Consider the following 17580-nt stretch of genomic DNA (forward strand, 5'->3'; position numbering starts at 1 on the left):
CTGCGACAACACAAGGTGACAGACACTGTTCTCGTATACTTCTGTCCTCCGTGATGTGTGTTCCTTAAAAAGCTGCTGGTCAACACCAGCCATGGATTGTTATGAATAAAAGTCGCACAAAATCCCTGATAACATGGACTTATTTATTCAAACGACAACCTCCGATTTACGTACCTCTGATCAAACACAGGAACAAGAATAAATAACTGTACAACTCTACATCTGATTGTTATGAAACAACATTCATTCTATACAAATATCTAGATTTTATAAACAGTTCAACTCATAACTTCCCAAAGTCCTTGAAGTGTGAAGCCATCCCTCAGTTTTTCAATAGCCAGACCCAGCTCCTCTGAAAAAACAGGCTCCCGATCTTGTTGCTTTTAAGACAAAAACAAAAAAAAGAAGAATTTAGTTTAGTTATTAAAGCAAATAAAAGGTGGATGTGAGAAGGATTTTCAGGAATTTACCTTGTTGCTATCAGCAAAGTATGCCTGTGGGAGACACAACACAGTCACTGTAAATGTACTCCAGCACATTTAGACAGTCAATACATTTGACTGCAACCTAAATAAAAGGCTAATCATAACACACATTTTATGCAATTTAATTGCCTTTTTTCCATTAGATCGCCTCTTCTATGAAGTAATAAAATACATTTAAAACTATCCAGAATTTGTTTTCATTATTGACAAAAGACAGGTGCTGATACATGCTGGCGCTAGGCAACAAGAAAAACTGTTTATTCATTGTGTTGGAGGGAATTAGTCTTCTGCTATTTCCAGAGTCCCCAGTTAAACCAATGACTCGCTGTTGAACTGCCACACTCACCGTAAATGCGTCCGTCTGCTCATCGGGTTCAATTTCCACATCATCAGGGGCTTGTTCCACAGTCAGCTCCTCCAACGGCTGAGGCTGCATCAGTCACACAGACTACCGTCACTCACTTGTCGACACTAAACACAACTGTTTACTGAGAAAGAAGGCTACCTTTTCCTCCATCTCATAGTCCACTCCAAAGATGGGGTTGGCGGAGTAAACCTTGTGTAAGGAGTTGATTTCCTTCAGGGCATCTTGAAGCTTATCCACGGGGTCAATCTTAAATCCCAGCACGTAGCCTCCACTCTTAAATTGGAGGCACATTTTAATACAGAAAACTCGATAATAACGTGTCATGAAGACGTTACCTGACGGGAACTTTCTATCACCAAAGCCAAACCGAACTTGGAGTCTCTTATCCGGATGGACCACTGGGAGGATAAAGAGACAAGCAATTCTAAAAAATAAATAAACTACTGACAAATTTCAAACAAGGATTTGATTTCATAACACAAAACTACAGTAGTTAATAGCAGCACCGTACAATCTGGAGGTACGGGATGCTGACGTTGAAGCTCTCATTCATGTTAGCGTGCCACACAATCCGAACGTTGGTGATGAAGAAGGTCCCGAGATTGCCCTGAATGAGGAAAAAAAAACCCCAATAAACATTCTACTCAAGACGCTGCTTGAGAATATAAACTAAATCTACCTGATCACTTGACAGATTCCACACGCCATTAATTTTGTCGTAAACCTGCTCACGCGGTAACAGTCTCAGCTGCTTGTTTTGAATTAGAGCAGCTCGCAACTTCAGGTCCCTGTACATCTTGGAGGTCTCATAGGCCCTGCAGCAAAATACAGGGTCAATAGAAGAAATGCTGACGGGGAAGTGTGAGAATCTACAACTGAGTTTTACCGGTGAACAGCAATGACTGAAGTAAAAAGCCGTGGACTGCCAGGAACCACATTTGTGAAGATGAACTCAAAACGCGTGTTGTTCGACTTTGTCAGGATGTAAAGGGCTTCAGTCTGGCCCCTTAATTTCTGCAGAGGATTCAGTTCATGAACTGTCATAGTCAATATGACGTATTACTCTGACACACACTGTATCAACTTACAGAGTTGGCCGTCCTTGTTGTGATGTTAATGATGGAGTTGTAGCCAACGGCTGTAGGTTTATTGTGATAATTATTGTACAGATAGACGCACAGATTCATGATTCACAGTGCTAATATATTTCGATTGTACTCACAAAGATTGACTCTTGGTAAAGCAAGAGAATGCCAGATTATTCTCAGATTCGTCACCAACAGGCGCCCTGGAACAAAAACAGTCATATTTTCATGTTCCCCTTAACGTCAGCAACTTCACAACGAACAGCGTGAGGAGCACAAGCACTCACACTTACCATTCGCGTGTCACGTGAAACACAGCGTGACACAATTTATTCTCTAGTTACCTCTATCTCCGTTGTTTCCTTTGGTGTCTTCTATCGAGTCCAGACAGTCGATAAGAACTTCGCCTGGTCGAGTTTTCATCTGCCTGCGACGTAAACAATGTCGTCTGATAATCCTCTTTAAACACCATGTCGTTATTTTACAAGCATGGAACATATTTGGAAACATGTGGAATTAGTGCACGTATGAAAAACGACGTTATACAGAGGAAAACATCGACATCAATCCAATCGGGAGCTACAATCCCCAGCATGCTAAGCTAACGTTAGCATGGCCGATAAGCGATTGTCACATTGAATTTCAATTCAATTCTATTTCACTCACTGCGCTGTAATGTCGAATCTGACATCTCGGTCCTCCCAAAGTGCATCCAAAACTGAAGCCATGATCGTAAGTAGCGGGGTTGAGGATATAAATGGGTGTAATCTGTTGAGGCTGGTAATGCTGTGCAATCACCATGGCAACTGACGGCAAGTCGAAAGGTACAAACGTAGAGGTTCGTCGAAATATATTTATTTAAGTCTTAAACGTAAACCGAAACAAAAGGACGTGTTTAATTAAAATATAGTGAAAGTGTTATTGCTGTAGAAAGCCAGTTCAATATCCACTTCTCAATGATGCATTCACAAGTTATTACAAACAGAAATGAAAAGACAGTCAACATTATTTTCAGTATTTTATTATTAAAAACATACACATTATTCTTTAAAGATATTCTAGAAAACAGCCCTGCAAATGTACTTGATCTCTCAAAAACTGTAGTATGGAAATCCAATGCAGCTGCCAGTTAAAATCATAATAAAAACAAAACAAACTCAGAGCACATTTCATATTAATAGACACATACAGACATATGACAGAAACATTTATCTAAACTTGATGAAGTGGTGTTGAAGTCTGAATCATTCAGCGAATCTCTGAGTACGTGTATTTTGCTTATGGCTCTAATGGACAATAACATTGCTCAATTTCCTACGGTACACTTTTTTTGTGGAATTGTGACTTACATAAGATATTTAGCTTTTAAGTGTGAAAGGAAACATGTTAGAAAAGTGCACAGCTTTCAGATCACCAATGATAAAATGTGAGATATTTTCGACCATCTTCTTGATGATTTGTCTCCTTTCATCCTGCTGGGTAGAAATAAATACAACGTCATCACTCAATATCAATAAATCTTATCTAGCTACTGACAACACTCAAAGTTACCTGTTCTTGATAGGACACATGTCTTCTTGCATTCTGCTTCGGTTTCAAAACGGTTGTCATTTCCACCGCAGCCTCCATACCAGAACTGAGCACAGGCGTTTGCCTGCTTGTCATAGTACCATTGGACGCTGTATTTACGGCAAGTTCCCTGGTTTAAGCTGAGGTTACAACGTGGATCCAAGGCAGGAGCTTCTAGTGAAGGTGTTAAGATAAAATATAAGATAGATATACAGAATTTATGTAGAGCCAAGAATTGAAATGACTTACCTTGAACTTCGTCTGGCTGAAACTTATTTGATTCCACAATTTTCACAACTGAGGATGATGATGATGACGACGATGATGACACTACTGCTTTTGACGCAGTTTTCTCTCTCACAGCAAAGGACGATCCAGTTTTGTTGATTAACGCCACATTGCTGCTGCCCCTCACCTGTGCCCTTAAATCTAGATCTTCACCATCATCATCCTCTACGACCTGAAGAGCAAAGGAATAAATGCGTCACCACATGGTCACTGTCATCATTGATGTGACTCTCAAATGCGATTCAAACCAAAACCTGGATAGGAAGGGGATCGGAACTGATGGGCAGTGTGAAGGTGTCTCCTCTGCCTCGGCTGCTGGTGCGTCTCTGGTGTAGGAGGTCCTCTTGGTAGACAAAACCATTGCGGCTATTTCCGTTATAGCCAAAGCTGTGACCGTTATTGCCATGGCCATTGACATGGTTACCATTTACGTCATGTCCATGTCCATTGTTGCCGTTCCAGTGTCCATTTGTGACACGGTTGTAGATCAGAGCTCCATTTTCATCTTCACAGAACTGACTGACCAGTTGGGACTCCAGCGCTTGATAAAGGACGCAAAAATATCAGATAGAATTTAGCACCAACTCAGGTTGTGACAATTTAAATGGTAAACGTAGCCTACCTGGGAGTGTGTTGAAATCATCAATAAGATACATGTGTTCGCTGTCAGGGTCAGAAGCGATGAGATCAAGCTCTCTCAAGAACTCAGCCTGCGTTGGATCAGTGGAATTTACAATCCCCAAAGCGTACATTTCAATGTTGGCGGCATGAGCCTCCCGCACAGCGATATCAAGCTTCACAGGCTCCCGTTTGTCAGTCTGACCATCAGTGATGACGATGGCTACTTTCCTGACACCCGGTCGGGCGCTAAAGAAAGCTTCCTGGGTGGCCTTTCTGATGGCAGTGCCGGTGTACGTGCCCTCACCCATGTAGGGCATCTTCCGGATGGCCTGCTTGACATCTTCCTTGCTCATGTAGCGAGCCAGGTTGAACTCTAAATGAACATCCAGACTGTAAAGGACCATTCCAATCCTTGTGGCGTTGCGTCCAACTGTTGTCCGTTCCACCAATCTGGTGACAAAGTCTTTGACGATTTCGAAATTCTCAGGGCCGACGCTCTCGGAGCTGTCGATGACGAACACCAGCTCCATCGGTCGCTCTTTGCACTTGACGCCACATCCTGACAACCATAAACATTCACTTGATCTTGTTTTCTGCTAAGCATTTACAGCCCACCACCAGTCATTAAGTTTACCACAGATTTCTTTAATCAGCTTGATAATGTCTTCTCTCTGAAATGACAGTGAGTGATGTACAGTTATTAAGAGCCTTTATTTGATTAACCTTTTTTTCAGTGTCAATGTACCGTCAGGCCTGGTTCTCCTTTCATTCCTGGTCGTCCCTGCCAAAGACAAATTGAAAAAAGACGTTGGAATAAATGTCATGCTGTTGGGCTCGGAGCTGGTTTTAAAGCTTCAGGAGTCACTTTCAAATGGGAAACTCTTTGGTGACATACCGCCTCTCCGGTGATTCCAGGATCGCCTAAATCTCCTTTTGCACCCTTCAGTCCTCTTTCACCCTGTAACCCACGGTCACCCTGCACCAGAGAGTCAGTCGTCAAAGACCCATTGAGTGTGGAACAATGTCACACTGATAGATCATTACTTTTGGTCCAGGTAAGCCTTGTCCTGCAGGTCCTCTAGGCCCGGTCATACCTTGTGTTCCTTGGTCACCCTAGAAAGACAGCAGAACACCATGAGAATTGTTGCATTGCAATTATTTTATGTCAATGTCTATATGAACCAAAGGTAGTGCTTTTAAATCTATTCACCTTTGGACCTTGAATGCCCTCTCCTGCGGGTCCATTTGGTCCAGGGGGCCCTGGTCTTCCTGCATTTCCCTTTAAACAAGTATTTGGGAGTTTTACCCAAAGTAAAGAGACTGAATTTTAAGTGGAGAATATGACAAAAGCTCTCACTGGTGGTCCTTGGATACCCTCGCCAGGTGGCCCAGGAAGACCTGGTGGTCCCCTAAAACCAACGTCACCCTTTGGTCCTGGAATTCCCACTCCTTCTTGGCCGGGCTCACCCTGCAAGCCTGGTAGCCCAGGAAGACCCTGCATATTACATTGTACCATGTTAATATGATAGAACTTTAAGATGTTTGGGTCTGATTTATCTTATTATGGGTTGGATACTGACCACAGGGCCAGGGCTGCCTTCGCCTTTTGGACCAATTGGTCCGGCTGGACCAGGTAGGCCTCGATCACCCTGATGAAACAAGCAGCCATTAACGTAAACAAAAATCAACATGTCTACTTTGTCATAAGAATTGCTTTACCTTGGGACCAGGAAGACCAAGACCTGTTTCACCGATTGGGCCAGGGGGTCCAGAAGGACCAATGTCTCCCTTAAAGACCAAGCAGAAACAACATCACCATACAGTGAGCCTTCCATTCTTACAAGAGGAAGAAAGATAAAGGCCTCGTGAATCATATTTACCCTGGGCCCACTTATGGAGCGTCCAGGCTGTCCAGGCAGACCCTGCTGGCCTGGGACCCCACGTTCACCCTGAGTAAGACACCATTTCATCATACCGTTTTTCACGTTTTTTTATTCCCTAGTTTTTAAACTAAGACTCATTTCATTCTCACCTTTGGTCCTGATGGGCCTGATACCCCAGGTGGACCATGTAGCCCTCGGATGCCCCTCAAACCTTGGTCTCCCTAGCGGGACACAAACTGTTATTTATCTTCATTTTAAGGTTATTAACAGTTAACCATGCAGATACCTTCTCCCCCTGGGTGCCAATCCCCGGAGGACCCTCAGACCCTCTAATACCAGGTAACCCGGGTTCTCCCTGAAAGACAAAAAAGCCTGTTCAGGAAGTCATTGGAGGAAAAAAGTAATAAATGTGTTTACACTTGTATCAGCAGATATGAAGATACTTCAGCAGGGATACAAAATTTATTAACGGCTTTGATTACAGTTGGTACGATCTACTGCACCTTCTGCCCTGGAGCTCCATCCTCTCCTGGAAGTCCTGGCAGACCTCCTAAACCAGCAGCTCCGGGCTCTCCCTGCAAGAGTCCAACATAATTCGGAGACACTTAAGTGGAGTCTTGGAGGATGACTAACCCTATATCTATTTCCGCACCTTTGCACCCGGTTCCCCTATGCCTCTCTCTCCAGGAGAACCCTGCTCTCCAGGCAAACCTTGATCTCCCTTGGAAAGGACAAAACGTGACATCAAAGTTGTGAAAAAATTATGCTTTCGTAATAGGATGATAGCATTTTTTAAACCAACCTTAGGTCCAGGTAGACCTTCTCCTGGGACACCTCTGACACCTGGTGGACCTCGTGGACCTTCAACTCCCTACACAGAAAACGCATGAACCAAATCATCAACATTATCCTTGCCAGGTCGATAAACAATAGAGACGAAAATAGTCAAACTTTACACAAACCTTCTCTCCTTGTATGCCCACACCAATTGGGCCAGTGGGACCTGGAGGACCTGAGGGCCCAGAGTCACCCTGAAACAAAAAAATACACGCTCAATTGTGTAGCCATGTGCAGTATGAAATGAAGATTGTAAATGAGTCTTTTGGATGAATTGGAGGTATGGGGATCACAGGTCCAAGGTCATGTTTTCTTGGTTGCCAACAAATGTAAACGAAGACTCTAAAAATGAAACGTAAGCTTCAAAGCATTTACAACATATTAGATAACCACTGAAAGGAAGCAATGGAAGCACTGTATCCTCTATTGCACTATTCTAATGAGCTGAGCTAGAAGGCAGCTTGTGTTTCATTAATATTTGGATCTACGATTTACATTGTTCTTTCACTTAAGGTCGTGAACTGTGGGTCAGGAGCATAAGCTGCAAGCTAAAGAAAATCCGGTGAAGAGCTCAGCCATCTGTCAGAGACTCGGAAAAGAGCACAGTTAACCAGTCAATGTTTTCATGAATAGTTATGAAACATAACTCTGTTTTCTTCTGACCAGTAGCTACTACTACCAGTTAGATACATTTGCAAAGTTCGGCAACACTGATGAGTTTAATGCTCAACAATAACTCTTACAAAAACATTGTTTATATATGTGCCCTGATGGAAAATGCTCTGAGCTGTTTCAGTTTGAAGACTGTGTTAATGCCCTTCGGTTGACACCACAATGACTACATCTGCTTTTTTTATGAGAATGGGCAGTTACACATTATTTATAGTAAATAGGGCAGCGCTCCATCAACCTAACCAGGTGTCTAAATGGGTAGGTTCATCCCCCTATCTCCTCTCAATGCGGCCCTCAGGCGCGCAAGTGTTTACTCAGTTATCTTAAACTGCATTCTTTTCATAGGTGGCGATAAATCTCAGCACCAACCTGCTCCCCCTTGGTCCCTACACCCTGCTGTCCTCTGGGTCCTCGGGGTCCAGCCAGCCCTCGATCACCCTGTCGAGTAGAGAAAGGTCGCTCTTACATCACAAGCAAGTTCACATTGTTCACTAAGAGAAACATGTTGGCTCTTGTGTCTTTGTGATTGAGAACAAATGATAGGAGCTGTCAAGAAGGAAAGTTACTTTCCATGCATGGCACCATTTTGTGTTCGTGCTCATACGTGTGTTATGTGTGGAGAGAGGTTTGGCTGTAATAAGAACAGGTAGTAAAAACCTGTAAGAACCAGAAGGCCTATTCAGTTGCTATTCAAGTGGCTTTAGGATATTTAGTTGTAATAAATAAAAATGTCAACAATAAGTTGCCTGTTTAGTCTTGTTAAGCAATAAATCAATGCAGGGTTTCATTGTGGTTTTAAGACCCAATATCCATTATCTATCTATCTATCTATCTATCTATCTATCTATCTATCTGTCTATCTATCTGTCTGTCTGTCTGTCTGTCTGTCTCTCTCTCTCTCTCTCTATCTATCTATCTATCGATGAAGTGGTCAAAGAAATATTACTTTTGGGCCTGGAAAGCCTTCGCCATGAGGTCCCCTTTCTCCTTGAACACCTTGTGGTCCTTGAGGTCCCTGTAAACAACACAAGATTGAAGATGTCTCATCATTAAATGCAAATTGAATGAACCAAACATCATGAACCTACAAAGATCTCAAAACTGTTCCCTTTTCTCTGCACTTTGGGCACTGAATTTACCATTTTCTTAACATTGAGAACCATGGTCTCAAATACAACCACATCCATTCATTTAAAGCTGTAGTTGGTCAAATATGGAGGCAGACAACTTAGCTACAGTCAACATTGTGCCTCTAACAGAATCCTTCTCATCTAAAAGAGTTGTAGTCCTTAAACAGATTCATGTATAGATTCAATATATTTCCTCTTCAAAATGTGTTGTGCCATTCTAAAACCGCCCTTTGTAAAGGAAAATTAGAATTACAAAAAATAACCAAAAAAGGAGTCCTACTTCCATGAAAGAGTCCTACAGCCCAAAAAGCCATGTGAAATAATCCCACTCTTCTGAAATCAAAACACAGCTCTCAGTAGATTTTAAAACTCACCGGTGGGCCAGGTTCACCCACTCCAAGTGGTCCAGGTGGCCCTGGACGACCCTGGAATCCCATGTCACCCTACAGGTTGGACAAGGATGAGCTCATGGAACTCAAGGGGAAGATGCCAGTGATAAGACAGTGTCCTACTTTTGGTCCAGGAAGCCCGATGCCAGTTTCGCCCTGAATCCCAGGAGGACCTGCTGGTCCACGTTCACCCTGTGTATAGAAAGAGTCACGACTCAGGTCTATAGTACTTAAAGCACAGGTGACACAACACAAAAGCTCTCAGTGCAGAAGATAATGGCATCTTTAATAGGTTCTCCAAGCTATGTCACGCATACGCTCTCTCCATGCAGGTCGGAACAGGAGTGAGCTTAAACTGTCCTGAAACACAATCCTGTCTAATAGCTGGAGAATCCCAGGAAAAAAAAATGTGTCGGACTCTATTTACATCATCAGAACTGAGATTCATTGCAGGATTTATGTGACATAATAAGATACAACAGAGGAAGTCACATGGCTAATGAGAGGAAATAATAGAGCTGCAAAACAGACAAATGACTCATCTGAGGGAGAATCAACACTGGCTACTTTACATGACACACATTTAAATCTCAAATTGTCACTTGATTCATATAAAGTATATGAATAGAATCTTTGCTCAGTTCTCTCCTCAACAGAACAAATCTCACCGTGAAGACCACCATGCTTGTCTTCGTATCCATAAACTGTACCAACATGCTGTCACAAGGCGAGACACACAGCAAACCTACCATATAGCCTGTTAACTACAGACCCGCTGTAGGCACTTCCTGCTTAGACTGTGTTTAGAACCCGGATACAGGCCGATGGGAAAACCTGCACCAAGACCTTTAGCAGTGAGTCAAGATAATGATGGGGGAGGCTTTGGCTCCTTCCCAAAAGTTCACATAGGGGTCTATTAAGAGACACAAAGTCCCCAGTGTTGCATGGTAAAAACCAGGGTGGTAAAGTTTCATACTCTTTAGAAAAAAATTATCTTCAAGCTAAATGTTGACAAGCCATTACAATCACCTGCTTGCCCTGCAGCCCCTCTGGTCCGATGTCTCCCAGTGGTCCTGGTGACCCCTGTCACACGATGAAGCAGAGCAGTCGTCAAATGACACAAAGCGATTTATGACATAAAACTTTTCAAATGAAATGTAAATTTAATTAATGTTTAAGACTGCAATGCCAACAGTCAAGAACCTGAACCTCCTCAAATGTGAGCAATGATTTTTTTTTAAATTAAAACAGCAACTAAGGAGATTACACAGTACTTATTATTTTAATTCATGTATTACAAAAAGTAATTGGTGTGGTCAGGTGTTTAGGAGACAAAGTCAGAGAGGCTAGATGGAGATGGTTTGGACATGTACAGAGGAGAGAGAGACAGTACATTGGTAGGAAGATGTTGAGGTTGGAACTGCCAGGCAGAAGGTGGAGAGGAAGGCCAAAGAGGAGATTGATGGAGGTGGTGAAGGAGGACATGAGGTCTGTAGGTTTGAGAGAAGAGGAAGCAGGGTGAGATGGAGGAGGATGATCCGCTGTGGCGACCCCTGAAGGGAGAAGCCGAAAGGAAAAGAAGGATGGACATAATGAAGGTGCCATATTTGAACCCTGTTTTGAATTTCAACTGAGGCATTATTGACAACCAAGTTCACTGTGCTCATCCTAAAATTATATCTTGAACATTGTAACATTATAAAATAACCAACTATGATTGTATTATTATGATTTACTTCATCATTGTTACATCATGTGATGCCGATGCACCGTGTGCAATAACATTACATAATGAGTCACACATACTTTATTGTTGTTACAGAATGCGATGTTGTGCCATTAGTTTACTTGTTTAATAAGATCCTATCATTAAACATAGCAGTGTTTTTACAAGAGGCAGTAGTAGTACATACTTATTACTGTTATTACATCGTCACCTTAGTTCTTTCATCGCTAGATTACAAAATGAAATGCTAAAGCATCTTGTGTTTCGTTGTTGTTTATGATACATCTTGTTAAGAAACGGCCTGGCGAGCATCTCTTGTTAGTATTAAAGAGACGGCTGAGGACACTGACCTGCAGGCCTCTCAGTCCTCTTGGGCCGACTGAACCCTCAGGACCCTGCAGCGGTATCAGAGTTTGTCAGTGGGAGGAAGGTGGAACAATTCACACGCTAGATAGGTGTATTACAATACATACCCGGTCTCCTTTGATTCCTGGTGTGCCACACTCCCCCCGCTCACCCTGTGGTAAGAACACAGCCGCCTCACATGTTGGTCTTCCTCCCAAATTCACGCTTTACACGTTTTAATGGACTCACCTTGTCTCCTTTGTATCCAGGTTTACCCTGAAACAAATACAACAATTTCACTACAGGAAATTGCAATGCAAAGTTATTTTTTAAATTCATTCAGACATCTTTACCTCAGCTCCCTCTCGCCCGGCGAGACCACTCAGTCCAGCCTCGCCCTGAAGTGACAAGATTAATGTGGTTGAATATTGAGTGCTGTACTGAGTTCCAATGTAAAAAAAAAAACAAGCAAAACAATGACAAACACAATCCTCTTCTTTGATGGTGAGCAGAGCACAATGGAACAACCCTAATAACCCTAACCCTAACCCTAACTCTAACCCTTTTTTTTCTCACTGCTCATTAAAGTGTGTTAAACCAAACACTTCCGTTGAGAAGGCACTTACTCTGTGATTTCTACAACTTCTATTATTTTCATAATAATAGAAGTGTGTGTATATATATATATATATATATATATATATATATTCATTTTCAGCCAAAGGTTTGTGGAAGAAACCCCATAATACTACTGCAAAAAAAGTTTGATATATTTTAAAACAATACATCAAAACAAAAATGATTTGTAGAAGATTTGTATTTCTAAATCGATCAGAGAAAGCAAGTCAACATGGTGAAGTATTAGTAGTATATTAGACAAACCTTTATTGGATTGTAATTCAACCTGTTTACTGATTGTTCTAGTCAAATTAAACTTTGAAAGCAGGTCCAGATGTGAAATTCCTGGATGATATTACTCTAGGAAAAAAGTACAGCCAAAAATGCCATAGTTCAACAGACACGCACCTTTTGACCTTTCTGCCCCGGAGCGCCATCTTCTCCAGGGCGACCCTTCTTCCCCTGAAAATGAAAATTGGGGAAAGCAGATTTCATCACTCATTGTATTCAATAGTTACATAAGAGGTGCATTACAAGTGGTCCACGCATAACACAAAAATGGTCCCATAAAGTGATGATTATTTACTTAGGGGATGTGCTCAGCTGAGCCAGCTTCCTAAAGATCGACGACATTTGAACAGTGAGCCAGACAAAGAGAGAAGAAGGTCACTGCTGACGAAGTGTGTCTTATGAGCTCATGGCTGTCTGTGTGTCTGACAGGTGGCCCCGGGGCCAGAGCGATCTGCTCCTCCAGGACAGGGGTCATCGTCTTGGGCTTCACCTGGACAGCGTGTGTCAGATGCTATGCCCCCGAAATCACTTGCTGCTGACCGTTAAAGTGATGAGTGAGCAATTATGAGAGTCTCTTCGTCTGAGCGGAAGAATTTGAGGAATCTTGGAGGAGAGAAGGCACCTGGTTAATCACCAGGCAGCTGTCTGTCAGCAGCCAGGTAATCTGGCTGCTGACTGCTGAGCCTGTCACCGACTGAGCCGATGCTCGTCTGAGGACCCCAGGGCACGGGCCCTAGACATCTGGGGGGCCCCAGCCGGGACACTTGTTTTGTCAACAGCAGAGATCAGAGAGCTGATTTGGGCAGACAACTGATCTTCCTGGTCGTTTCGTGGTCAAAGTGTCTTTCTGTTAAATTCATACATGCAGTTGAGCTATAGAACCAAATGACATTTTGAGCTTGCGCTAGCATTTGCAGCCGTCAATACAGTCATGCTTGATCTGTGGTAGATTGGCAACTGAAAACAAAAGTTCTGCTGCCGTTGCTTCAAGACTTTTCATTTTGACTTACTTATAATTAAAAAAAAATTAGTTTAGTATATAATATTAATTATTCATAAGCTCATAAACACTTTGGGCATTCAGTATTTTAATGTAGGGACCTGTTTGTCAAAGACAGTGATATTCAGTCACTTGGAATAAATGGTAACTAGACAGACATATCAAGGTCTGCCTTTTTATTTGTATTCATAATGGGTATCCTCGCCTCTATTTATGTCAACTATTGTCGTCTGCTCTGTCTTCGTGGTCGCGCACCATGCTTCGACATAATGTGAAATAAAGTGTTCATGATTTAAAAAAATATTGTGAAATGTGTGTCGGTGAACATTTGTGAAGGTTGCTCAGTTTTGGAAAAAAAGTAAAAAGAAAAAAAACGAAATTAAGTGTTTTACTGTCTTAAATTATTGTTTTTATCAGCTTAATATGGCTTATGAATTGCTGCCTTCTTGAATCTTAGCCCCACTTTATTGTTAGCATCAGCATGTTTGGCATAAATTTACTTCACACCAAATAGCAGAAATGCTAATCTATCTAATGCTCATTGTGAAAACTGGCCAATATTCTCAGACATGATTTATCGCTGACTGCACAGTTGCCCTCTGGATACAAAGGGAAGACAAGGCAAACAAAGGCACAAACAAATCTCTCCTGCAGTGGCAACAAGCGTCTTTTCTTCACTTGTTCTGTTGCCATAGGTGTGTTTCAGAATGTGGAGGCTTCTTTCTATAAAATTCTACAACCTACACCAGAAGGGCAGATGACTCTCATGGTTTGTAACTTGAAGTTTGACTGATTTTTTTGTGCCACATACGAAGGTTAATATTTCAAAGAAACTTACCGCAGGTCCACTTGGTCCCCGCTCCCCCTTCTCACAGGCACATTTCTGAGCCAACGGGCACTAAAGATAGAGACTTGTCGGTCACAACGTTCTAGAAACCAAAATGAATGGTATACTTACCCCTTCATTAGCCAAGGTGGTCTGAAAAAGAAAATAGATCCGGATTAATATAGACATGAATCATTTGAATTCATGGACATTTTGATGGGAAGAAAAAGGTGGGCTTTGATGGAGCTGTCCTAAGCTGACATTCTTTGGTTTGTCTCTCCAACGCTGTCATCATTGGATCTCTGCACCTGAGCAAACCTGTCCATGCGTCACTGCCGATGAAAGACGAGTAAGTAAGATATATGCACTCACAACTTCAGTGGCAATTTTCCCGACTATGTCTCGATCCTGCAGGTTGTGCAGGAAGGTGGAGGCGGGAGAGCTGGCGATGAGCCTCAGCTGGGCCACGTTGGCTGGTTCATTGGCCGCCCTGGTGATGCCCAGAGTGAAGAACCGGATGCCCTGGTTTTTGGCATCAGCCACGGCTGAGAAAATATCCGGGTTCCTCGGGTGGGAAATGCCGTCCGTCAGCAGCACAGCCACCTTGATGCTCCCGACGTCGGACTCCCCCATGTAGATCCTGGTCATGTTGGTGATGGCGTAGGTGGTGTAGGTGCCATGTCCGATGTAAATGATGGGAGTGATTTGGCTCTTGAAGTTCTCCGTCCCCCTCCAGTCTCCAAAGGTCTGCTCTATGATGACGTGACTGCTGTACTGGAGCAGAGCTACCCTCAGACTCAAGCTCCGGCCGTTGGCCAGACGCGTCCCCTGGAGTTTATCCACCAAGTTCATGGCGAACTGCTTCTCCTGCTCGTGATTGTCCTTGGCGCTCTCAGAGCTGTCCAGGAGAAAGGAGAGCTCCAGGCCACAGTCTTCGTCCAAAACAGCTGTGTGATCACAAAATACGAATGAATCTATTCACCCCATGATGTAAAGAGAAACTACAGGAAATATATAAATAGATATAGCAGGAAGTGTATGCATCTCAGCAGATGACAAGGAGAAGCATTGTTCGACTTCAAAAGTACTCTAAAGTAGAATAAAAAAATGCATTTGCAGTAACAGGTAAACAAAGATGAGGAGGCAATGTGAGTTATTACAGTTTGGCATTGACACTTGACTGGGATAGTTTCTTTTTCTTCGTTATTATTAAAATTTGTGATGAAAATTGTGCGTCTTCTTTCATCCTACCTTGACCATCATGAATATTTGGTGACACGGATTTGCCTCTCTTATTTACTCTGTCCTCGCTTAACTCTTGAGCCCAGCCAGCCCACGCTGAGACCAGCAACACCGGCACCAAGGAGAGGAGCATCCTGGACCCAGCTGCAAGAGAGGAAACAGCATGTCACTGTTAATGAATGCTGGGATGAATCAATGAAAAGACCTCACCTTCCTGCCTCCTGCAGAAGCTCTGCAGACTCTAGAATCTTTGGAGCTGCAGAGGTGTTGATGTGGAGTGGGTGTGTGTTGATTGAGGAGCAGCAGAGTCATTCATGCATAGCAGCAGACGGTGAGACCCCCAGACTTTCACTCCTCCTTTATAAGGAGGAACCATCTGATCGTACTCGAAGAAATTGTTCCAGGACTCCCCCTGCCTCCGGGGCAGGGGTGGATACGTCTGCCGGCATGACACTTCACATTACACCCTATATCTTAATTGGAATCGTGCACATTGTTTATTTTTATTTTTATTTTTATTATTCTCAACGGCCCTATTCATTTCAATTTTAATGTAAGAATATGGCAGTGACAGTCTCAGTCAAAATAGTTACTGGCAGTATGTGTGTTTTGTAACAAAGGTTTGACATTTTTTCATCTTACAAATGATGAAAAATAAATAATGTTAAATAATTATTTATTGACAGACTTTTCTGTACCCTTTTTAGAAGTATGGCGCCAGTGATGGGTGACATCATTTGACACAGTTAAACATATGAGTATTGTATGTGAGCACCCTGTTAGAAGGTATTGTTAGTGAAGTTGAATGAACTAATACTAAGCACTCTGTGTACACCATGCATTATAAATATAAGTCTGAAGCATCACATAACTAGTCTATGAAGTATGCTAAAAGCTTTTTTAAGAGCTAATTATAAAATGGGTGCGAGCATAAATTCCACAGGTGAGAGCGCTTTAAAATTTAACAGCCAAAATGCCAAAGTCCAAGTCACCTTTGGTCTGGACACTGGAATGACCATGACCTTTGTGCCTGAGGGAAGAAGAGGTTAACAAACACTATATTCTGCCCAGAGTGAACTGGTGCTCACGATGGTTTAACACAACAATAATGTTATATGTTAGAATGTTATTTGACGGTATTTAGCTGGGCTTGTTGTTAACTTCAGGCAAATAGAACTGGAGAAATGGATGGTTTGATAAAGACATTTTGCCTGAAACATTGTTGCTAACATCTAGCTAATATTTTTGCATGAAGTTCTCCTCTCGAACCACAAATGTTCATCTTCTCACCCATTTCTCATATAATTCCCTCCCACGTGCATTTCGGAAGTTTTCAGATTCACTGTCGACATTTACGGTCACCATGTGTGAGAGTGCAGCCAGTTAAAGGGCAAAGCCATGAGTCATGATAACATCTAATGTGTGGACCAAAAACATATGACTTGGCGAGCTATAGTTTGACACGAGTGCATTCAGGTGACATTTTGTCCAAAAAAGTTTCAGATTTCCTCCCCTCCCCCCTAAATGACCACCTGTGCTTGTGACCTCCGGTAGTGTGCTTCACGTTGTTGGGAAGACGAGGCTGGTCCTGTGCAGACAGGATTCATGGAGATTTCTTTCCGCTATGTTAGAGGTGAAGAGGCTTTGTGTTGCGACGCCCCGGGCAGGGAGTAATTAAAGGAGACTTTCTGACACAAAAGAATGTTGCGCTGAATGATAGTTTGGCAAAATCCGTCCTGTCACTGTTGTCTATGATGAATGACAAGGTTTTAGATAGAGCCATAAGTGAACATAAGGGTTGTGTGGTTTCCCTTCAATTGCGTACCTGTGGACTGATTATTTCAGTTCGTTCAGGTTCAACATTCGAGTCGTAACATGTATATTTGGGTAGCATCGGTAATTCAAACAAATGCATTCGTGTTTTTGTCATAATAAAAGACGCAACAATTTATTCAACGTAAATACAGGACTACTAAGTTTAAAGGACAAGAGTGTCTTCAGAGCAAGGCCCCTTCATCGTGTCTTATTATTTATCACCTGCCCCATATGTCCCATAATGCACTGCTACAGTTTTAACAGAGCCAATGATTTAAATCAGTGGGAAATTTTAAACTTGTTGAGAAGGATTTTCAAGAATCATCCTTACATCTAGCTTCCTGTTTCAGGAATAGCTCATGATGGTTTAAAATCACCCTCCTATGTTTGA

General features: G+C 42.5%; 2 protein-coding genes across 2 annotated transcripts; both read right to left on the minus strand.

Moving 5' to 3' along the window:
• Nucleotides 1–129: 129 nt before the first annotated feature.
• Nucleotides 130–2745, minus strand: bbs5 (Bardet-Biedl syndrome 5). Its single transcript, XM_053878082.1, has 12 exons — nucleotides 2604–2745; nucleotides 2282–2364; nucleotides 2075–2140; nucleotides 1941–1990; nucleotides 1739–1866; nucleotides 1532–1667; nucleotides 1364–1459; nucleotides 1188–1250; nucleotides 991–1125; nucleotides 832–915; nucleotides 471–494; nucleotides 130–380 (listed from the first exon to the last, which is right to left on the minus strand). Exons 1-12 carry the CDS (start codon nucleotides 2663–2665, stop codon nucleotides 279–281), a joined length of 1029 nt encoding a protein of 342 aa, XP_053734057.1. The 5' UTR covers nucleotides 2666–2745; the 3' UTR covers nucleotides 130–278.
• A 659-nt stretch (nucleotides 2746–3404) lies between these two features.
• Nucleotides 3405–15507, minus strand: col28a2a (collagen, type XXVIII, alpha 2a). Its single transcript, XM_053877791.1, has 34 exons — nucleotides 15384–15507; nucleotides 14505–15079; nucleotides 14265–14285; nucleotides 14145–14204; nucleotides 12424–12477; nucleotides 11751–11795; nucleotides 11647–11673; nucleotides 11526–11570; nucleotides 11403–11447; nucleotides 10356–10409; nucleotides 9450–9518; nucleotides 9312–9380; nucleotides 8754–8822; nucleotides 8177–8245; nucleotides 7261–7329; nucleotides 7101–7169; nucleotides 6951–7019; nucleotides 6802–6873; nucleotides 6585–6653; nucleotides 6448–6519; nucleotides 6296–6364; nucleotides 6135–6203; nucleotides 5996–6064; nucleotides 5773–5910; nucleotides 5626–5694; nucleotides 5460–5528; nucleotides 5311–5391; nucleotides 5161–5196; nucleotides 5050–5086; nucleotides 4417–4974; nucleotides 4049–4335; nucleotides 3756–3966; nucleotides 3489–3677; nucleotides 3405–3409 (listed from the first exon to the last, which is right to left on the minus strand). Exons 1-34 carry the CDS (start codon nucleotides 15505–15507, stop codon nucleotides 3405–3407), a joined length of 3633 nt encoding a protein of 1210 aa, XP_053733766.1.
• Between the last annotated feature and the right edge of the window lie 2073 nt (nucleotides 15508–17580).

Source organism: Synchiropus splendidus, chromosome 10 (genome assembly GCF_027744825.2).
Source record: "Synchiropus splendidus isolate RoL2022-P1 chromosome 10, RoL_Sspl_1.0, whole genome shotgun sequence".
Classification (NCBI taxonomy): Eukaryota; Metazoa; Chordata; class Actinopteri; order Syngnathiformes; family Callionymidae; genus Synchiropus; species Synchiropus splendidus.

Excerpts from the sequence above, each read along its gene's own strand:
- bbs5 (XM_053878082.1), bottom strand. The coding sequence starts at position 2,665 with ATGGCTTCAGTTTTGGATGCACTTTGGGAGGACCGAGATGTCAGATTC. Across the intron at positions 2,141-2,281 it reads AGGAAACAACGGAGATAGAG|GGCGCCTGTTGGTGACGAAT; the intron begins GTAACTAGAGAA and ends TTTTTGTTCCAG. Across the intron at positions 916-990 it reads ACTATGAGATGGAGGAAAAG|CCTCAGCCGTTGGAGGAGCT; the intron begins GTAGCCTTCTTT and ends TGACTGATGCAG.
- col28a2a (XM_053877791.1), bottom strand. The coding sequence starts at position 15,507 with ATGCTCCTCTCCTTGGTGCCGGTGTTGCTGGTCTCAGCGTGGGCTGGC. Across the intron at positions 9,381-9,449 it reads TCGGGCTTCCTGGACCAAAA|GGTGACATGGGATTCCAGGG; the intron begins GTAGGACACTGT and ends TCCAACCTGTAG. Across the intron at positions 5,529-5,625 it reads AGGGCATTCAAGGTCCAAAG|GGTGACCAAGGAACACAAGG; the intron begins GTGAATAGATTT and ends CTGTCTTTCTAG.